Source organism: Xenopus laevis, chromosome 5L (assembly GCF_017654675.1).
Source record: "Xenopus laevis strain J_2021 chromosome 5L, Xenopus_laevis_v10.1, whole genome shotgun sequence".
In the NCBI taxonomy this organism is placed as follows: domain Eukaryota; kingdom Metazoa; phylum Chordata; class Amphibia; order Anura; family Pipidae; genus Xenopus; species Xenopus laevis.
Window position 1 is genome coordinate 45,837,179 of NC_054379.1, and position 21,870 is coordinate 45,859,048.

Sequence of the window (21,870 nt, forward strand, 5' to 3'; positions counted from 1 at the left end):
GATTCAGGGAGATTTAGTTGCCTGGTGACTAATTGCCTCTTCTTCTGGGTGACAATCTCCCAGAACTGCCTTTGTGTGTCTTCCCCTCCGAGGGGCGATCCTGGCCCCTCCGCCGCCTGAGGTAGCAGCAGTTGCCCCCTCTCCCCCGGAAATTCGCTCTTAAAGTACCAGGAGCAGCATTTTTGCTGCCCCTGGTACCTAGTGGGGCACTGCCGCCTGAGGCGACAGCCTCAACTTGCCTCATTGGCGAAGCACCCCTGTCCCCTCCGCTATAATAAAAAGTTTCCTGCACTAAAGCACATGTGGCGCTTCGTTTTACGAAGTCGCCCGAAGTTGCATCATGAGGAAAGGCCAGGTGACTAAATCTCCCTTAATCTGCCCGTTTGTCACAAGCCTTAGGGTAAGGGCGATTCAGGGAGATTTAGTCGCCTGGCTAATAATCGCCTCTTCTTTGGGGGCGACTAATCTCTCCGAACGTCTTTCGCCGGCTACAATGAAAAATCGTCTGCGGCATTTCACACATGGTGCTTTGTATTCTGAAGTCGCTCAAATTTTCTTCACGAGGCAACTTTGGGCGACTTCGGAATACGAAGCGCAGCGTGTGCCATACAGCAGGCAATTTTTCATTTTAGCTGGCGGAAGACAGGGAAGCCCTTAGGGGAGATTAGTCGCCCCAAAGAAGAGGCGATTAGTCACCAGGCAACTAAATCTCACCGAAACTGCCCCTACCCTAAAGCATTAAGAGCAACCCTTTCTCGGTATTGATTAAAGGGAATGAATGTGACTGGGATATAATGGATTAACCCAGCAGATGGCGCGGCTCCTTCAGATAAAATCTCCTACAGAAAGAAACAGTAAGCATTCGGGGTGGGCGGGGACGTTAGGAGATTATATGCCACGTTCTCTTTGCTTTACACCCGACCGCGCTGAAAATAAAACAAGGAAAAGGGAATGTGAACCTTGGGTTGAAAGTAAGGGAGGGCTGCCCAGAGGCACAGCACGGGATCGCAAACCTATGCAAGTTGTGTTGGAAGCGCCCAGTCAGGACACGGGGGTCTGCGATACTCAGGGGCAAATAGAAGCATATCTTAATCCTCAAAGGAGTCTGAGCGGGCAGAATTGGGAAGAAAAGTGCAGTAAGTGCGGGCGGGAGGCTGCAAGTTCCTTAGCTGTTTGTCAAGGGAGGGAGGAGGGAATTGAACTCCAGCGCTCGGGCTGTGGGAGGCTCACCGGGATCCGCATTGTTTTGGGTGGCGGATCCAACCCTGGGAATCCTATGGGCGCCCAGGAAGTGGGTGACACTTTGTGACTGGTTTCGTGCACGTTGTGGGACTGAGCTGGCAGCCGGATCCCAGGTAAGGTTACAGCTTTTAAATCATTCATTTGCCAGTGAAACCCGAGCTCACGCCTCTGATCTGCCTGCCCTGACTCTGCTGAAAGTTCATTACAAACCTGCCACGACCTTGCCTGCTGCCTCCTTCCCTTTTCCCTTCAGTCAAACAGAATGTTGTGACTCCAGAAACTTGGATAAAGATTTATGTTATGTAACAGTTGTTAGAGTGCGTGTATGTGTAGTGTCCAACCTGCAGCAATCCAGCTCTAGCTCAACTACTATTCTCCTACATCCCATCAACAAGTCAGGGCTATGGGTGCTGCAGATTAGCCATCTCTGGTTTATGTTCCCTCACCCAGCCCTCCTTTTATCAAGGTTTATTAACTGGTGGAAGGAACATGTTCACACTCTATATTTTTGTCTGTAAAGTTAATATACCCTGCACCTGTTTGGCACCTCTTAGATTGGTGCAAACTTTTTCATTTAATTGGGGGACAAATATAGCTATTGCGCTTGTGCTCTTATTTGCACCCATGCTTATAAATGAGGATATTTGATTTGCACATAATGTTGATTTCTGGTTACTTTTAAATATTTCACCCTTGTGATGGGTCTTCTTATTAAATTAGCCCAGTGTTGTCAACTTATGCCCCGTATAGTTGTATTTGCTTCACTATATCAGTGTGCAATGAACTAAATGTTTGTATTTTGTTTGCCTGTTTTTATTTTTTTCTAGATGTGCCCCTTAAGTTCCTGTAACACACTAACAAACCTGCAGTGTTGAGTAGCTTTGTGGTGCATGATAATGATCAGTAAATTATAATTTCCATAACATGGAATTTTAACCCTTCCTGAAGACAGCTCTTCATTTTGTCTAATGGGATCTAATGGAATGTAAGAGTTGTGATGCTTCACAGGTGAAATCCATATTCAGGACAGTGTTCAGTTTCCAGGTATAGAAGTAACTAGTACTTCTATACATTCCTTTTGCCCTTACTAATCTGTCTGAAATGTGTATATAATGGCCTGCAGTAGATTTCACATATGTTGTAAGCATATATTTTTGTAGTTTGGTGTCACTCCAGACCTCTCCCAGTAATTTGATACCTCTTTAGTCCCAAAATAAAGTCATGGGTGGGCAGTGTTATTGCAGTATAGTCACTCTGTCTGCCTTACATCACATGTCCTTGCATGCCCATGCCTGTAATACTGTCTGTCACTTTAGGGTCTAGTTTCTTAAAGGTTTTGTTCACCTTTTAAATTAACTTTTAGTATGATGTAGAGAGTGATTATTCTGAGACAATATGTGTCTTGTTTTCAATTATTCCTATTTGTCGTTTTTGAGTTATTTAACTTTTATACAGCAGCTCTCCAGTTTGCAATTTCAGCTGGTTGCTAGGGTCCAAATTATCCTAGCAACCCTACATAGATTTGAACAACAGACTGGAATATGGATAGGAGAGGGCCTCAATAGAAACATGAGTAATAAAAAGTAGCAATAACAATACATATGTAGAGTAATAGCATTTGTTTTAAGATGGTCAGTGACCCACATTTGAAGATGGCAAATCAAAAACTATAAAAAAAAGAAAAAATGAAAGGCATTTGAACATTTATCAGCCATTCTATAACATACTAAAAGTTAACGTAAAGGTGAACCACCCCTTCAACATTGGGTCCCAGATGTTGCTGAAGATTCCTAAGAATGGTTTAAAGCAGGGATCCCCAACCTTTTGAACCCGTGAGCATCATTCAGAAGTAAAAGGAGTTGAAGAGCAACATAAGCATGAAAAATGTTCTTGGGGTGCCGAATAACTGCTGTGATTGGCCATTTAGTAGCCCCTATGAGGATTGTCAGCCTACACTGAGGCTCTGTTTGGCAGTGCAACTGGTTTTTATACAACCAAAACTTGCCTCCAGGAAATTAAAAGCTCCTGCTTTGAGGCCACAGGGAGCAACATCCAAGGTATTGGAGAGCAACATGTTGCTCATGAGCTACTGGTTGGGGATCACTGGTTTAAAGCATTATGGAAGTTGTAGTCCAACATCATCTGGGGACCAAGGTTAACAAACAGAGCCTCAAGGCATTTTTATGCCATTTTTTTGACTAAAAGAAGCCAGTACATAATCTCTAAGGCTTTGAATATCTAGAAAAGAATACTGCAACATAAGATGTAGTAGATGTAGTGCTTTGTAACAATATAAACCCTGAATTGTGTTCGTTCAAAAAAAAAAAGTGACCGTTAACCAATATAGCAACATTGTCAGTTATAATATAGTAACAATGTACTTGGCAATCACTTAGGATGAGGTTGCACGTGGCGCTTTTACGTTGTGTGGTTAAAAACGCGCTAATACACTAGTGAAACCACACACCTTTTTTTTTTTCAGCCTGTAGTTTTCTTTTCCCTGCATGCATTTCTGTTTTTCCTCATTCCCCACAATTCCACTCAGAAGAATTTTAGTAAACTTTTGTGAAAAAAAAAGCCAAGCAGAAAAGCAATTTATGTGCAAAATGTAACCAGACTGGTCGTCAATATGCAACGTAATTATGTCACCAGTTTACAATCACGCAAATATTTGGCGTTATTTCCAAACCTGCAGATCCCATTGAGTTCAATAACATGGTGTTGCGTGGCGGACGTTGGCTCACAAGAACGCCGTGGGAATTGCTATAGTGCATATTACATTATTTTCAATAAGGCTTTATTTTGTGCCAGTACAACTGATTCAGGGAGAGAATTCCACATATTCACAGCTCTCACTGTAAAAAAACCCCTTTAGGCGGAACCTCTTTTCTTCTAAACGGAATGGGTGACCTCGTGTTGGCTTTTTACGATTGGCTGTGCGTTTTGAAGAGCGAAATGTAAAAAAGCCACGCCCTTACATTATTAGTACATTATTCTTCTTTGAGGAAGGGAAATAGAGTTTTACAAATAAGGCCCTACTAGCAAGTGCTTGTGTTTATTTAGGAACCAGGCTCAGAAGCCTGGAAGAGGTTTAAGTAGAATAGGAGCTTGCTTCCTGGCACCAGCACCCCTCCTGTGTAAATCCTCTTGTTTAGATACCGGCAGACATTTCTGCTCTCTGAGTTTTGTCAAAGCTGAGCACGTGCATGAGAACACACAAGTGCATACAAGAAAGTATACATTGCTCATCAGATATGTTAAATACTTTCCCTTCATGCAACATTAAATATACATTTTGGTCACCAATTAAAGATTGAAATATGTTGCATTGCTTTGATTTGCATTAGATTTTAAGGGGCCAGTATAATGACAAATCAAGGTTTCTGATAACATAAGTTATGGCTGCCTTTTCTTGCTGAGGAAATGATATTCCCTTGTTTTAAGATATATCTTTTAAAACTTAGGTATCAGCAATGTAGAATCTTAAGTTGCTGACATAAACGTTACAGACAACTGTAAATTTATTTATTTATGGGGTTAAATGTGCCAACACACAAAGGGTTTTTATTATTTTTATAGCACCTGCAAGTTCTACAGCACTCTACAAAGGTTATACATGTTTCACATGATGTGTGTGTGATTGTTATAGAAGTTAAGGCTATAAGCTCCACTGGGAAAGGAATGGATTTGAATCACATCCATTTGTTTCCCAGTGGAGCTTATAGCCTTAACTTCTATAACAATCACACACACACTATGGTGAAGGAACAAGTTCACCTGCCTGTATGTTTTTGGAGTTAGGAGTAACCAGAGGGAAACCACGCAAGTATAGGTAAAACATAAAACATACAAATGCCTTGCAGATAGTCTTCTGGCTGGAATCAAATTTAAAGGAGAAGGAAATCTGCTGAGGCAGTTTATTGCCAATAGATTAGCCACATAAGTGCAAGCTAGAATGCTATATTTATTCAGTAGAATGCTTTACCATACCTGAGCAACCAGCTCTAAAAGCTCTCTCTGTTTGTTTAGGATAGCAGCTGCCATATTTGCTTGGTGTGACATCACTTCCTGCCTGAGTCTCTCACTGCTCATTCATAGCTCTGGCCTCAGATTACAGCAGTGAGGGGAGGAGGGAGGGGGTAAGCGAGAGAGGAGCAAACTGAACATGCTCAAGCCCCAGCCCTGGAGGATTAAGCTGAAAACAGGAAGTCTAATACAGAAGCTCATGTAAACACAATAGATGGAAATAAATTCAGTGTTTCTTTTGACAGAGGACTCAGAGCAGCATTACTTTGAGGGTTTACTGGTGTATTTAAATATACCTTTCTGATAAAGCTTACTTCATTTTAACCTTTCCTTCTCCTTTAAAGGGGTTGTTCACCTTTGAGATAACTTTTAGTATGATGTAGAGAGTGATGATATGAGACAATTTACAATTGGTTTTCATTTTTTATTATTTAAGGTTTTGAGTTGTTTAGCGTTTGATTCAGCAGCTCTTCAATTTGTATTTTAAGCAATTTGGTCGCTAGGGTCCAAATTACCCTAGCAACCATGCATTGATTTGAATAAGAGACTGGAATATGAATAGGAGAGGATCTGAATAGAAAGATGAATAATAAAAATGAGCAATAACAATACATTTGTAGCCTTACAGAGTTTTTTTTTTTTTTTTTTTTTTTTTAGAAGGGGTCAGCGACAATCGAAAAGTTGCTTAGAATTGGCCATTCTATACAATACTAAAAGTTATCTCTTCCACCCCTTCCAGAGATTCCAGCTCTGCAAGGCAGCAATGCTAACCTCTTTACCACTCTGACTTTTATCAGTTGGGGACAGGGCCAGATTTCTGTTGAGGGTGCCCAGAGACTGGCATCTCCCACCGCCATCCTTCCTCAGGATAGCGTACATTTGCATCCATCATACATACATTCGGAGTACAGGGGACAGACATGTCCATTCGCCAATCTGCCCTGTCGTCAGCACTCTGTATGTAATCGAGCTTGAGGTCCGGCTGAGCTGCCTGCCACCCCTTAATTTGTGCCACCCTAGGATTGGGCCTTTGTAACCTTGTCACAAAGCTAGTTGGGGAAGAAGTCCCCTGCAGGAGTATTGCATTTAAAAAATTACTTTAGTTCTCCTTTCGAAACTACTCACTTAGCACTCATACTGTTGATGTATACCTTCAGTAACTCAAGTTAGACTGCAAGCTTTTTGGAACAGGGACATATAGGACAATGACCTACTGGGTACATTGTCACTTATTATGCTTGAAAGCACACTTACATGTTACTGTGTAATGCCTCATTCACTTCGAAATCTGCTTGTTTGGAAAGATTGGCAAATGGCCCAATTTAACCACTCGTACACAGGACCAACAAGCAGATCAACCTGTGGGCCGACAAAGACCCACTGATCAAGGACCATCTCAACACTTGGTGTGGTCCTTGGCCAAGAGGATTTTCAAAACTGCCTGATTTCAGAAAACTGGCCAGATATGTTACGGGCCAAACTAAATATGTGTTTTAAATATGTATTCATTTTTAAACTAAAAACTGAAAAACTGTGTTTTTAGATCACATCAGTGGTGGCACAGAAGGAGTTAATTCCCTATCAGCAGCCTTTTGCAGTCAGGAGCCTCAGGGAACACTCCCACTGCTGTCAGTTTGCAAAGCTCTAGAAATAGGGAGCAGTGCCCCAAAGTGCAGCACAGTGTTTTCACAGCTGCTACTGACACCAGTCACATTCCAGTATCATGTCCCTGTCAATGGTCTAGCAGGGACACAGTACTCACAATAAGGTTTGTTATAAAAATTAGCTTTTGGCAATATATGTTATTGTGAGATTTAGATCACTGACCGTAATTGGTGGGAGGAGCTGCAGCAACTGTTATAACACTATGCTGGATTTGAGATATATCCCTCAAGAGGCCATCACAGTAAACGGATAGTGGTGGGAAGGCTACCTTACCAATGAGCTTTCTAAATGGTGAGGAATAGGAAATTAATGGAAACTATAACCCTGAATATTGCTGGTCTCTATAAAAAATTACATTGCATAAAAAAGCCCATATGTAAAACACTGTTTCTTCTAAATAAATGTAATAACATTTTTCATAAACTTATTAGTATTCTGTAATATGTCCACTGGATAATCCTTAATAGAAAATTGCCATCTTAATGATAAGAGCTGCCCAGGGCGGCAAATTTTCAGCGTTCGCGCTGGGATCAAGACGCTCGACAGGGTGGCAGCAGCCCCGGTGGACCGATCAGCCATCACAACATCACCCAGTAGGGAATTCTACAATCTCACTGTCCTTACTGTGAAGAACCGCCTCCATTGCATCAAATGAAAGTTCTGTTCCTCTAGTGAGCCTATAGAGATGGTCTCTGGTTCTCTTCTATGTAAAACAAAAAAAGGAATATATCCCACACTATCTATATCAAATGTCTTCTAATTGTAATGGCTATGGCATATGGGATGTTTTGTTACCTGCCCTTAATAATACTGATGACAGGCTCCGGCTGGGCCAGTGGGATACTGGAAAAACCCAGCGGGCCCTGTGATCCAGGCCTGATCCTATACCGTCACTGCCCACTCCCCCCCTCCCCCCACAATTGCAGCAAACGTAAGTATAAGATGCGTGCAGATGGGAAGGGGCTGGTGATTGGTGGGGAGCAGAGTCACCAGAGGAGATATGGGGGGCCCATGAGGTAGCATCCCTGGCGGGTATCGCACACCCCGGTCCGACCCTGACCAGTGGGAGAACTTAGAACATATGCATTGTTAGTAGACTGAAGTTTCCTTGTGAGGCAAGTTTGGGCTACTACAGGAAGCATAGGCAATGCATATGTTTTCCCACCAATAATTTACATTGATGCTGGTGTAAGGGAACTTCAGACATTTTGTTACCCACACTGGAGGCGATTAAGTGCAGGTGACAAAACAACCATGTGCATTTTCTCCCAAGAGTAATCATGTCCCCTCACATGCGCCTCTTGATCCATTCATAGTCATTCCTCTTAGTTTAATTGTTCCAGTCTTGTTTAGTTACACGTCTCTTCTCTCTCTCCATTCCCCAGCTCATTAAAGGGATACTGTCATGGGAATACAACATTTTTTTCAAAATGTATCCGTTAACAGTGCTGCTCCAGCAGAATTCTGCACTGAAATCCATTTCTCAAAAGAGCAAACAGATTTTTTCATATTCAATTTTGAAATCTTACACGGGGCTAGCCATTTTGTCAATTTCCCAGCTGCCCCAAGTCATGTGACTTGTGCTCTGATAAACTTCAATTAATCACTCTTTACTGCTGTCTTGCAAGTTGGAGTGATATCACCCCCCTCCCTTTCCCTCCCCAGCAGCCAAACAAAGGAACAATGGGAAGGTAACCAGATAACAGCTCCCTACACAAGATAACAGCTGCCTGGTAGATCTAAGAACAAGAAAATAAAGTGCTAGAATCCTCAAAAATTCATTGAGGAGGGGGATTTAACAGAAAGAATAAAATATAGTGTAGTATTTTTTCAAAAAAAATTTTTTTTGTTATTTGTTTTTTTTAAAGAATTTCTTAAACACCCACCGTGATTATTGACAGTGATGATAGTGTTCTTTTATTTAGCTTAGAAAAAGAGAGCCCAAACTGTGATAGTTGTGAAATAACAAGTGAAAAAAATATATATAAAAAATGAAAAATAAAAAATAAAAAATAAAAATAAAAATAAAAAATAAAAAATAGAAAAGAGTGAAAAAGTGAATTTGTTCAGTGAATTAATAAATACCAACGATTTCTTTCCAAGTGATAATAAATGCAGTGTTATTCATTACTTAAAACACATTCAGTGCAGTAGGTGAATATTAATCTGATTAGTGAATATTTAGTGTGGGTTAAACTTCCCCTTAGATTTTTCTCGTTTGAGATCCACACTCTATGGATTAGAGGAAAGGTAACGTAAAATACTTTGCCACAATTCCGGTACAACCGGTTGTGCAGCTCACTCACCAAATGTGAGTTAAGGGAGAGCGTCTGATAGGTCCTGTTCGCGCTGTTTCCACTCTTTTTCTGCTATCCAGGTTTTTGTAAGAGGGATAAAAATGGAGAGGGGCATGTGCAGGGATCACTTTAAAACAGTTTAATAGAATAAAAAATACACTCACAAACACGATCGGTAAAACTGCAAAAGGATTGGTAAAAGTCCCGCGAAAGTCGCTGTGTTTCCTTGGCGTCCCTCGGAAGGTACAGACGTCTCTCTGGGTCGGGTACTCCTGCAAAAGGTTAGCGTGGTCTTTTTCGCTTTTTCGCGAAAAAGACCACGCTAACCTTTTGCAGGAGTACCCGACCCAGAGAGACGTCTGTACCTTCCGAGGGACGCCAAGGAAACACAGCGACTTTCGCGGGACTTTTACCAATCCTTTTGCAGTTTTACCGATCGTGTTTGTGAGTGTATTTTTTATTCTATTAAACTGTTTTAAAATGATCCCTGCACATGCCCCTCTCCATTTTTATCCCTCTTACAAAAACCTGGATAGCAGAAAAAGAGTGGAAACAGCGCGAACAGGACCTATCAGACGCTCTCCCTTAACTCACATTTGGTGAGTGAGCTGCACAACCGGTTGTACCGGAATTGTGGCAAAGTATTTTACGTTACCTTTCCTCTAATCCATAGAGTGTGGATCTCAAACGAGAAAAATCTAAGGGGAAGTTTAACCCACACTAAATATTCACTAATCAGATTAATATTCACCTACTGCACTGAATGTGTTTTAAGTAATGAATAACACTGCATTTATTATCACTTGGAAAGAAATCGTTGGTATTTATTAATTCACTGAACAAATTCACTTTTTCACTCTTTTCTATTTTTTATTTTTTATTTTTATTTTTATTTTTTATTTTTTATTTTTCATTTTTTATATATATTTTTTTCACTTGTTATTTCACAACTATCACAGTTTGGGCTCTCTTTTTCTAAGCTAAATAAAAGAACACTATCATCACTGTCAATAATCACGGTGGGTGTTTAAGAAATTCTTTAAAAAAAACAAATAACAAAAAAAATTTCTTTTGAAAAAATACTACACTATATTTTATTCTTTCTGTTAAATCCCCCTCCTCAATGAATTTTTGAGGATTCTAGCACTTTATTTTCTGTACTTGGAGATCGTCTCAAACAGGTGGAGGAGGACCTGCAAGTGCTGAACTGTGGGGAAACCAAAGTTTGTCCTTGGATACAACCTGATATATTTAGATCTAAGAACAACACTCAATAGTAAAAACCCATGTCCCACTGAGTCTCCTTCAGTTACATCGAGAAGGAAAAACAGCAGCCTGCCAGAAAGCATTTCTCTCCTAAAGTGCAGGCACAAGTCACATGAGCAGGGGCAGCTGGGAAATTGACAAAATGTCTAGCCCCATGTCAGATTTCAAAATTGAATATAAAAAAATCTGTTTGCTCTTTTGAGAAATGGATTTCAGTGCAGAATTCTGCTGGAGTAGCACTATTAACTGATGTGTTTTGAAAAAAACATGTTTTCCGGTGACAGGATCCCTTTAAAGAGGTTGTTCACCTTCCAAACACTTATTTCAGTTCAGTTGTTTTCAGATTGTTCACCAGAAATAAAGACTTATTTTAGTTACTTAGAATTTTCTATTTTCTACTTAATTTTAAGTTTAAAGTTCCTGTCTCTGGTGTTTATCTGGCAGCTCAGTAATTCAGGCGCAGATTCTGAACTGTTACAATTTGCTTCATTTTGTTGAAACATTTCTCCACATTAGATGAACATTAGCAACTATTGTATCAATTCTAACAAGCTGCCTTTAATGAAACTGAGGGATTCTGCTCAGCAGGGACAAAGATAAGAAATGTATCAACTATATGTATCAATTTAGAACAGTTTACGGAAGTCTGTAACCCCACTCCCCCAGAGGTGCTTCAGAAAGTTGGTGAACATTTTAATTTTGAACTTCAATACTAGAAAAACTGTCTCAAATGGGTAAATGGAAGGTAATTGAAAAAAGTCTTTATTTCTGTTGAACCATCTGAAAAAACTGAACTCACAAAGGTGTTATAATGTGAAAAACCCCTTTAATATCCTTCTTAAGGACTTGAGCCCAAAAATACACTGCATACTCTACACGAAGCCTTACCAGGGCCTATAAAGAGGCAAAATATATTTTCACCCCTTCTCCTTTTTTTATGCATGCCGGTAATAATTAGTCCGTACTTTTCACACAGTTTTATTTGCTCTTTACAGTCTACATTAACAATATGTAGTGATATCACACATTTTACAAGCCAGGTATATGTGCATTGTTGCTTTCATTGAACATGTATTAGTTAGAGACAAGAAGCATATCCCATTATACAGACTATGGTTCCTTAATGTAAGAAATATGTGACTGAGCTCTCTCTTGCTTGTGATTTATATTTTCATTTTACAGCAGAGTTGAACAACAACTTGATAATGGTTTGCCTGCTGCAAGGTTAACTTGAGAAACACTGCACTAGTAGTACATAATGATTGTTTAGCCTTGCAAATTTGGCCCGAATGCTTCAAATTCCTAAACTGGATAATTTAAGTAAGGAAGTATTTCCAGTGGCAGCTGTTTTTTCTTTCCCATAGTGCATTACTTTTCTTATTTATAGTGCAGAGTTCTTTGACGAGTCCTGGTTTTAAGAAAAAAAGTGACTTTGCAGGGCTTCTTTCCATTATAAAAAAAAAAATATTCCACCTACAATCATTAAAGAGAAATATACCTCCTTCCTTTGACATTTTTTCCTTTTTCTGAGCCCTTCTTAGGCTCAGAAAGTCATGCAACCCCTTCCCTGTAAAGTGATGGCTTCAGGGAACCCACTATCTAAAACAGAGGACTTCAAGTTCCATAATCTACCACTTCATAAAGCAATAAGGTGAGGGAGGGGATTGATAATTCTGTCCTCCTTAATTGTTGGGAATATGAACCCTGTGAGCTGAGGCAGACTATCATGGTTTTCCCTTAGTGCCATCTTCTGAAATTCACAAGCTGATCTGACTCCTTTTGAAGGATGCACATCTGCTTTGGGACACTGAATTTTTATAGAAGTCCTTGGCATTACAAGGTATATTTATACGGATTTTACTGGACTGTTTTTGCTTGACATGACTGAGCCATTGTAGTATCTCAGTAGAACAACATTAAAAAAACAGTGCCTCTTGTAGCTGCACTTAGGATAAACATTGTGGGAATGAAAATTAAATCTATTCAGCAACATCCATAATTCTTTCAGTAGCAAAAACACAGACGTGCCAAATTGCAAAGAACAAGGATTGTGGTAGTACATATATATATATTCCATACAACAACAAAAAAAGCCAACATCAAAGAAGTATGTGATGCTGACAGATTTATCTGCTTGTAGTTGGCTAGAAATAGATTTCATTGTTTCTGTGGGGCAATTCGTCTATTATGTCCCCATAGACAACAAGGAAACCTATATTTGTGACACTGCAAGAGGCAAAGATTAATTTCCCAGTGTGGCATAAGCCTTAGGAACAAACTACAGATGGTATGCTATGGTGGATTGAAACTCTATTACCCATACTCTTCACTGAGTTCTGTTTAGAGAAGGCACATATTCATCTACAGTACATAGAAAACTAGAGCATTTAAAAGTCAAAGCACATACAGTCATATGGAAAAGTTTCGGAACCCCTCTTAGCCTGCATAATAATTGCTCCACTTTCAACAAAAAAGATAACAGTAGTATGTCTTTCATTGCCCAGGAACATATGAGTACCGTGGTGTATTCTGAACAAAGATTTTTAGTGACATTATTCAGTTGTATGAAATTAAATCATGTGAAAAACTGGCAGTGCAAACTTTGAGGTACCCTTGTAATGTTGCTAATTTGAATTGATATAACTGCTCAGTACTGATTACTGGCAACACCAAATTGGTTGGATTATCTTGTTAAGCCTTGAACTTCATAGGCAGGTGTGTCCAATCATGAGAAAAATTTTTTAAGGTGGCCAAGTGCAAGTTGCGCTTCTGTTTGACTCTCCTCTGAATAGTGACAGCATGGGATCTTTAAAGCAACTCTCAAAAGAACTGAAAACAAAGATTGTTCAGTAACATGGTTTAGGGGAAAACTACAAAAAGCTATCTCAGAGGTAAAACCCAGGTCTGGCAGGCCAAGAAAAATACAGGAGCAGCATATGCGGAGGACAACCCAAAGATCGCCTCCAAAGACCTGCAAGAACATCTTGCTGCAGATGGTGTATCTGTACATCGTTCTACAATTCAGCACAGTTTGCACAAAGAACATCTGTATGGCAGGGTAATGAGAAAGAAGCCCTTTCTGCACTCACACCACATACAGAGTCGCTTGTTGTATGCAAAAGATCATTTAGACAAGCCACAGTCAATTTGGAACAAAGTGCTTTGGACTAATGAGACAAAAATTGAGATATTTGGTCATAACAAAAAGCGCTTTCACGGAAGAAGAATACCGCATTCCAAGACAAACACTTGCTACCTACTGTCAAATTTGGTGGAGATTCCATCATGCTGTGGGGCTGTGTGACTAGTTCAGGGACTGGGGCCCTTGCTAAAGTTGAGGGTTGGATGAATTCAACCCAATATCAACAAATTCTTCAGGATAATGTTCAAGCATCAGTCACAAAGTTGAAGTTAAGCAGGGGTTGTATATTTCAACAAGACCCTAAAGACACTTGGAAATCTACAAAGGCATTTATGCAGAAGGAGAAGTACAATATTCTGGAATGGCTGTCACAGTCCCCCAACTTGAATGTCATCGAAAATCTATGGGATGATTTGAAGCAGGCTGTCCATGCTCGGCAGCCATCAAATTAAACTGAACTGGAGAGATTTTGTATGGACGAACAGTCAAAAATACCGCCATCCAGAATCCAGACACTCTTCAAACGCTATAGGAAGCGTTTAGAAGCTGTTACATTTGCAAAAGGAGGCTCAACTATGTATTGATGTAATATCTCTGTTGGGGTGCCCAAAGTTATGCACATGTCTAATTTTGTTATGATGCATATTGCATATTTTCTGTTAATCCAATAAACGTTCTGTCACTGCTGAAATACTACTGTTTCCATAAGGCATCTTATATATTAAAAGGAAGTTGCTACTTTGCTACTGAAAGCTCAGCCAATGATAAACAAAACTCCAAAGAATTAAGAGGGGTTCCCAAACTTTTTCATATGACTGTAATACAGATGGAACATTACATTTCTTTGATGAAGAGAACATTGAATGGGTGTTTATCACATCTATTATATGTGTTTCTCTGGCTGTCCAGCATAGCTTACCTGTTGATGGCAGATTTAGGCAGTGACTGCTGACATGACATATTAAATCTGACAGCCTGAAAGGACTCCCAAAGACATCCCTTGAAATCTGTAGTGATGTTTGTGGCTAAATATATGAACTGCTAGTAACATTTGTTCCTATGAGTGCAAAGTAGATATGTCCCCAGTGACACTGCAGCTGTGCTTGGGTGGCTTTGAAGTTATACCCAATTTTCCATGGAAGCAGTTGTAATTGAGAATTTGTATGCCGACTAACCAGAGGTGTATTGCTATACACAGTCCTTTGAATTTTTTCACTTGTGCTCAAATATTGTTTCATTTGTAGGATGACAACCTTCAGGCTCTGATACTTACATATAGTTACATAGTCATGTAGTGTAGTATGAGTTTTTTCCTTGCCTTATAAAGAAAACGTCTTATAAAGAATAAAGTTAGTACCTAGAGAATCACCTGCCAGCATAGAGATTCTTTAGGAGAACCACTATAAGGGCCTTTGTAATACGTGTATTAATGATATCACAGAAGTGAGTATACTGTGTACCTTTGAAAATATAAGAGTTATAGAACCTTGTGGATAAGTGGTTGTTGTGAAGTTCCAGCGATAAAAATGCAACCTATGAGAGTTGTATTTAAAGGAGAACTAAAGCTGGCCATAGACACAAAGATCAGATCGTACGAATCGAGGATTCGTACGATTTTTGGACCATGCGTGGAGAGTCCAGACATTTTTTGTCCAGTGGAGATCGGTCGTTTGGTCGATCGGACAGGTAAAAAGATTTCTGTCGGCTGCAGGTAATATCTCTGCATGTATTGCCGATCGTACGATTTTCAGTGGGAGACTGTCACTAGCTTTTGTTGGACATAACCTTCGTACGATTGCTGTCAGGGGCAGAACATCGTCTGATCTGTTCTTTTGTACTTTATTTGATCGGAATGGTTAGTGGCAGGTCGGGAGATGGGGAAGTCCGATCTTACGTTGATTCGTACAATCGGATCTTTGTGTCTGTGGCCAGCTTAAAGCTTAACTAAAGAAGTATGCTAGAAATGTTTTACATTATGTTTTGAGCTTCTGTACCAGCCGAAAGGCAACCACAGCCTTTAGCAGGGAAGATCTGTGTCTCCAAAGATGCCCCAGTAGCTCCCCATCTTCTTTTCTGCTGATTCACTGCACATGCTCTGTGCTGCTGTCACTTACTGAGTTTAGGGACCAACTCAAAATATTCAGTACAAATTGAATATAAATGTCACAACATAAGGCTGATTAGTAATTAATAAAGATAATTACTACATGGCAGCTCTGAAACCAGTGCAACTAGCATCAGCATTTAATAACCCTGTAGAATTTAATAGCCTTGTAGTATCAGCTTATATAACAATCCAACCTAATTTTCTGCTTTATAATTTGCGACAACCCCTAAACTGATGTAGTCCTTACCCAACTGATCCCTGTAGACGGGCAGTATGAACTGATCAGTGGCACCCATGAGAATGATTAGATCAGCCAGATTTGGCCCCATGCATGCTGATATTTAAATGTATGACCAGCATTACCAATTTCGCTGGGGCTTATTTTCCAACACTGGACACATATGCACCTGGGCATTTACCCATGGCAACCAATCAAATGTTTGCTTTTATTTTTCTACATGGCTAAAAAAAAGCAAATCGCGGATTGACTGAAAAAAAGCAAATCTGTATATTGATAAAGGAACCCTCAGTGTGTTTTAAACAAGAAATATGTGCGTCAAATTCAACATTTTTTCCAGGTGAAATACTTTATTGTCCGAGTTTAAATTCCAGTTGACCCAATAGACTCTGATACATTAGGAAATGCATTTCTAAAGAGACATCTTACTAATACCAGGAAACTTTGCCTCTCGTGACTACGAGCAATTGTGTAGAGAATAGCTGTGGGATAAAAAAAAAGAGGATGTTGGTACAATGTTTAGTATCTTTATTAGAAGGAATGTTATTAATGGGAAACTTTCACTTCAGTATTAGACTGAAAGCCAAGCATCTTCAACTGCTACTGTACATCAGCTGGAAAATAATAACACTATTTATAATGACTTTTCATAAATATACAGTACAGCTTGAGAGCATTTCTTTTTAATGCAGCAGCATTCCCTTTCTAAATATTTGCACAGTAATGTGACCCATCTAACAGAAACTTATATGTACACTATAGTGGTTATACATACCTAAAAATTGGCTTTCCTTGAAAATCAATATGGCAATTCCCAATTAGACATGTATATTGTTATTCAGGATGAAACCAGTCTATACTGTACTTCCAAAGGAAAACACAAGGCCTAAAAGATAATTCCATGTTCCAGCAGATTCCGTGTTCCAGATGTGATTATCTTTGGTCAGATCAAGTTTTTCAGCTGCTACACTTACCTGTCCACATCAACTTCATTAGCCTCCATATACAATTAACATAACATGGCTCATAAACCAATTGTCTTTATACAAATCGAGCAAAAATTGGGTCACAAGTACCTAGTGGCTACAAATGGTCCTTAGTGCTCTCATAGTGACCAAAATGAGGTTAGATTACCTCCTATTTAAAAAATGTAATAATCTAAATGTAATAATCATTTTTAGACCATTAAGGTCCACCCTCAAAGCCATGTGCCAATATCTTTCACAACGACATCTTAAAAGATCAAAACAGATCTTGCTATTCAAGAAGCGGATTGTTGCATAGTTGGCTGCAGGGATAATAAGGAGTAATTTACATGTCTCCAAACAAATCCTAAAGTAAGGGCTATGCCCAATTATTTCTGTTTTTTAAGGTAGTTCTAAGTGTGTAGCATGAGGCATGTAAATATTTTCTGTTTTTACAATGCTTTTTATTGCAATCCTTACAGACAACCTATAAATTGTGTTTTTTCTTTTGGGTGGGGGTGGATTTCCCAGCATAAGTGGAACATGTGGCTGCTATGCTAAAAGTGTCAAGGCTGCATAAAGGGGAAGGTTATCTTCTAGTTTTTCAGTCCAGTTGTTTTTATATAATACACTAACACTATTTACATTTTTTTGCAATTCATTTCTATTCATTTTTTTCTAAGAAGCAAATTAAAACTTTTCCCTTCCTGATATTTCCTTGTAGCAACCCAGTAAGTCAGGTGCTGACTTTATAAGTGGTTACAATTTGCTATATTTATGTTTATGTTTAGGAACATCCAATCCAAACTAATGTATAAATCGCAACAGTTGACTTAAAGGGCAAGTCAACTAGTGGTTCCAATTTCCTATATTGGCTGTTTAGGAACATCCAGTCCAAACTAATGTATACATTGCAACAGTTGACTTAAAGGGCAAGTCAACCCCAAAATAACAAACTTTATTCTAAGCAACTTTGCAATATACATTCCTTACACATTTCTATACTGTAGTTTGAGTTATTTGCATATGTATTGCTATTTAAACCAGTGTTTGTCCCTTTCTATTCTCTGCCCTGGTGGCTCAGACTGTTGATACAATGTAAGACAAGGCAACTGATTAATAGACCTGACCTGACTTTCTGGACTTTTGCAACATTTTAAAAAAAATAAAATAATAACCAGTAGTTATGAAAATACTTGTTTAAATAGCAATTGTTTTTACAAATAACTTTAAAAGCACTGTCATTTTTTAATGAATATATATTGGAAAGTTGCTTAGACTTATGCTTTTTCAAGGCAGATTTTTATTTTGGCTTGGATTTGCCCTTTAAACTCACTGTTGGACTGGGGTCTCCTGGGCCCACTAGGGATGCAATCTGACAAAGTGTTGTCCACAGTGTTCACTCCTTTTTCGGTGGGAATAGGGTTTAAGCCATCAAGTCTCTTCTCAGCCTCAGACCGGCATAAGGAGGGGTGGGTTTGTATGGGTACAGCTCAGGAAATAACTCAAAAACCACAAATAATAAAAAATGAAAGCCAATTGCAAATTGTCTCGGAATATCACTTTCTTCATCATACTAAACGTTAACTCGAAAGGTACCTAATGTTTCAAATTGTAACATTTTAAAAAGTCCCCACAACCCATTCTTGAATTGCTCCCAGGAAACACAAGAAGCTTCAAAATGAAATGTAAAACTTCATCTTAGAACAACGGTCATAAAAAAAGGTCCAATTGAAAAAGGGTGTTATTTCTGGTATACTGTTTCAAAGCAATGGAACTCAAAAATCTGATTAGAAGGTAAACTATCCCTTTAGGACAGAAGATTCCAACGTCTTTAGGTGCCACATTGAAATGTTTGAACTTCCGAGGGAGCCGCACAAGTTTACAGTGGCTGCCAAATCATTAATATGATTGTATCTTACTACTAGTCTGCAGAGGCCTCTTATTAGCTGTGACTTTTATCTTGTTCCTGCAATGCCAGCTTATTGGCACACGTTTAATGAAAATCAGAAATTCTAAAATCTTTGCAGAATATTGGCCCTTCTGCCATGGACCCAGAAGGGAAGATCGTTTCTTGCATGAGAGCTACTGGTTTGTGATCACTCAATTATGATTGTGATATCAACTCTATTTTGCAGTTACTCAACAGAAATAAGCAAGGGATTTGTGGCCCTGCTCCTTATGTAACAATTTTTTAAACAATGTATATCAAATAAAATACAATGCACTTTGCAGTTTTAATCAGTTCTATTTATTTCATTTTGTAGCAGATGTGTGACTGTATTGCCCTCCAGTGACTGGTAATTTATTTTTACTTGGATACAGGAAAAACACTGTCAATGAAATGTGCCTAAAATTAATTCTTTAAATAAGCCATATAAACATATGTATCTGGCATTTATTCAGTGTTTTGCTGGAAAGTTAAACAGAAACACACATGTATTTAATTAATTAAGAATTTTCTTTTTTCTTTTTTTTTTCAGGAATATTTTTTTAGAGCTCCATTTTTCTTCTCATAAATTTCACCCAGGATATTTTATTCTGATCCGCGGTGGGAAATGGCTAATGTTGGTGCCCGGTTTGACAGATCTGATGGAGAAGAAAACAATGAATTCAGTGACATCATAAAATCTCGATCCGGTAAGTTCTGAACTCAAATGTTTGTACAGGTATAGGATCTGTTATCCAGAAACACGTTATCCAAAAAGTTCCACATTATGAGTAGGTCACCTTCCTTTTAGGCAAATATTTTCAAGGTTTTAAAATTGATTCCCTTTTTCTCTTTAATAATAAGCCAGTTTTTTTTTTTAGTAGATTTAAAATATGGAGATTCAAATTACAGGAAGACCCCTAATCTGGACCCCCCCCCCCAGGATTCGAGCATTCTGGTTAACAAGTCCCATACTTGTATATGAAATGTGCTTTGCACTTTCTCAGGTATAACTAGGCCCATAACGAATTCACATGGTGGGGAAGTATTTTTTTGAAGCTCTCTCAGGTTCTGGAGACTGTTTAAAACAGGGGTTCCAAACCTTTTTTGGCCGGTGGACTAGGGGAGGGAGTCCGGAGGGGTCGGCTCCAAATCTGAAGCGCTGGCATCCAATTCAGCGCATCACTTCAAAATAGTTTCTCCTACCGATCAGCCTGCATTCTGGATGGGGGGGAAACAATATTTATGAAGATCAGGTCGCTATCAGTATTGGAAGCAATTTTAAAGTGATAGGTTCCCTTTAATTAGAAATGTACTGGATATTACAGGAATAGCAAGTAATGTATAAATATAACACTGATATCTTGAGATTTTCCGCTTTCATGACCGGTTTTATTTCCCATCACCTACAGGCTACTGTCTAATTATTAAATTGCACTCTATGGGAAATGGCAATTCTATATTTTGTTGCTTTCTGGATAATGGGTTTCCTGTAATAGATCACATAGGTGTATTTCAGTAAATTGTTTTGAAAGTAGATTATTTTTTACGGATTAAAGGTAAGATAAAGGTCTCTCCCTAAATGCTTTTAGCTTTTAGCTTGGCTAAAATATACATCTGCTAAAATGAATCAGCTTGTTAGCTTTGCATAAATTATTGTAATACACATCTGCAAAGCAGTATCCATTACGAAGAGCTTATCTGCATAATTATAAAGGTGTGATTTATTTTTTTTATGGTACTCACACCATTATTCTACGGCACTCTAGACATTCAGGAAGCAAAGAATTCCTGGCGTGAAAAGTTGTGTAAAAGCCTGCTTAAAAATTAGATTGTCACTTAATTCCAGTTTTTATTTAGACTTTTTCATTGGAATACCCCAGAACACTAGGTCACACATCTTTACAAAGGATTATATACAGTGTTACTTTGTGTTGCATTTTATTACTGTTTTTACACATCTTTATAAATATGCCCTTAGCGTTGCTGGTCAGGTTGTTACTAGGAGAGAGTAGACCAAGAAATACTCCTACTTAGAAGTGTAAATTCCATTAACAGTGAGATCAGTCCTGAGAGTGTGTTGTTGAAAGAAGAATATGTGCACTGCTGGACATTGCAGATTGATCAGTCAACTGTTGTAATACTAATAACAACAACACTTGCACTTACAAGGTATATGAAGTTAATATAACAGGTTGTTACCAACCCCCTCCTTAATGAAAGGTTAATATAGGCACAGCGGGAATAACGTGCTACAGCTCTATTGATTTGATGGTTTGTCAGTGCTCCCGATGATAGCTTCATTTAGGATCCAGCTGCCAAGGCCAACCCAAGGGCAATCATGTCTCTTAGGTGAAATCTCTTGTGTATTTGCCAATTGAGTTCTTTTTGTTGCGTCACAAGAGAAAGTCATTATATCACACAACACATTTCCTGTGTGTTTTCATGGCTTTGTGTCGAAAACAGGAAGTGACTTTGGGCTCCTATTGTAAGGCTAATGTAAAACACAGATGCCAATACTTGGTGCATCATAATGTAAACGACACATGCATTTCTCGTAAATTCCACTCTTTATATCTCAAGTACTGCGCCAGAATGATGTTTAATCTTTCAGAATACTCTTTCATATAGCATGAATACCTACTTTATTTTAAGTTTACCTTTTGCAGCCAAGTGTTGTTTTTGCACAAAGGATTTGTCTGGCTGGTGTGTTCTATTCTTTTGGTTTGTGAGATTACCAAAACTGCCGGGAGTTTGTTTTGATCTTATCTTAAGGAAAAACCAGCGCAAGTGCTTTTGAGTGGGAGGCACCAAAGCTGGGATGTAATATTTAAAGCCTTGGGGTGGCTCACTGGGTTCCTGCTTTCAAATCAAAAACTTTGGAATATACAGGAACCATAGTTTTTATGCACACTGATGGTAGCTGCTTCCCACTCTAGCGCTGATCTTACTCTGCCGCTGAGCTGTCCCACCAGTGCTAAAATGGCATTTC

The 21,870-nt window shown here is 39.0% G+C and overlaps 1 protein-coding gene across 3 annotated transcripts in view; it reads left to right on the top strand.

Moving 5' to 3' along the window:
* Nucleotides 1-878: 878 nt before the first annotated feature.
* utrn.L (utrophin L homeolog) overlaps nucleotides 879-21,870 on the top strand; it is a 391,980-nt gene continuing 370,988 nt past the window's right edge. For 2 of the 3 annotated variants that reach the window (XM_018263001.2, XM_018263003.2), the window contains exons 1-2: nucleotides 881-1,355; nucleotides 19,432-19,588. In XM_018263001.2, coding sequence (XP_018118490.1) covers nucleotides 19,507-19,588 — 82 coding nt within the window. In that variant the 5' untranslated portion in view covers nucleotides 881-1,355; nucleotides 19,432-19,506. Of the gene's footprint in view, nucleotides 1,356-19,431; nucleotides 19,589-21,870 lie in introns of all 3 variants that reach the window. The other variant, XM_041562715.1, reaches the window with a different exon arrangement.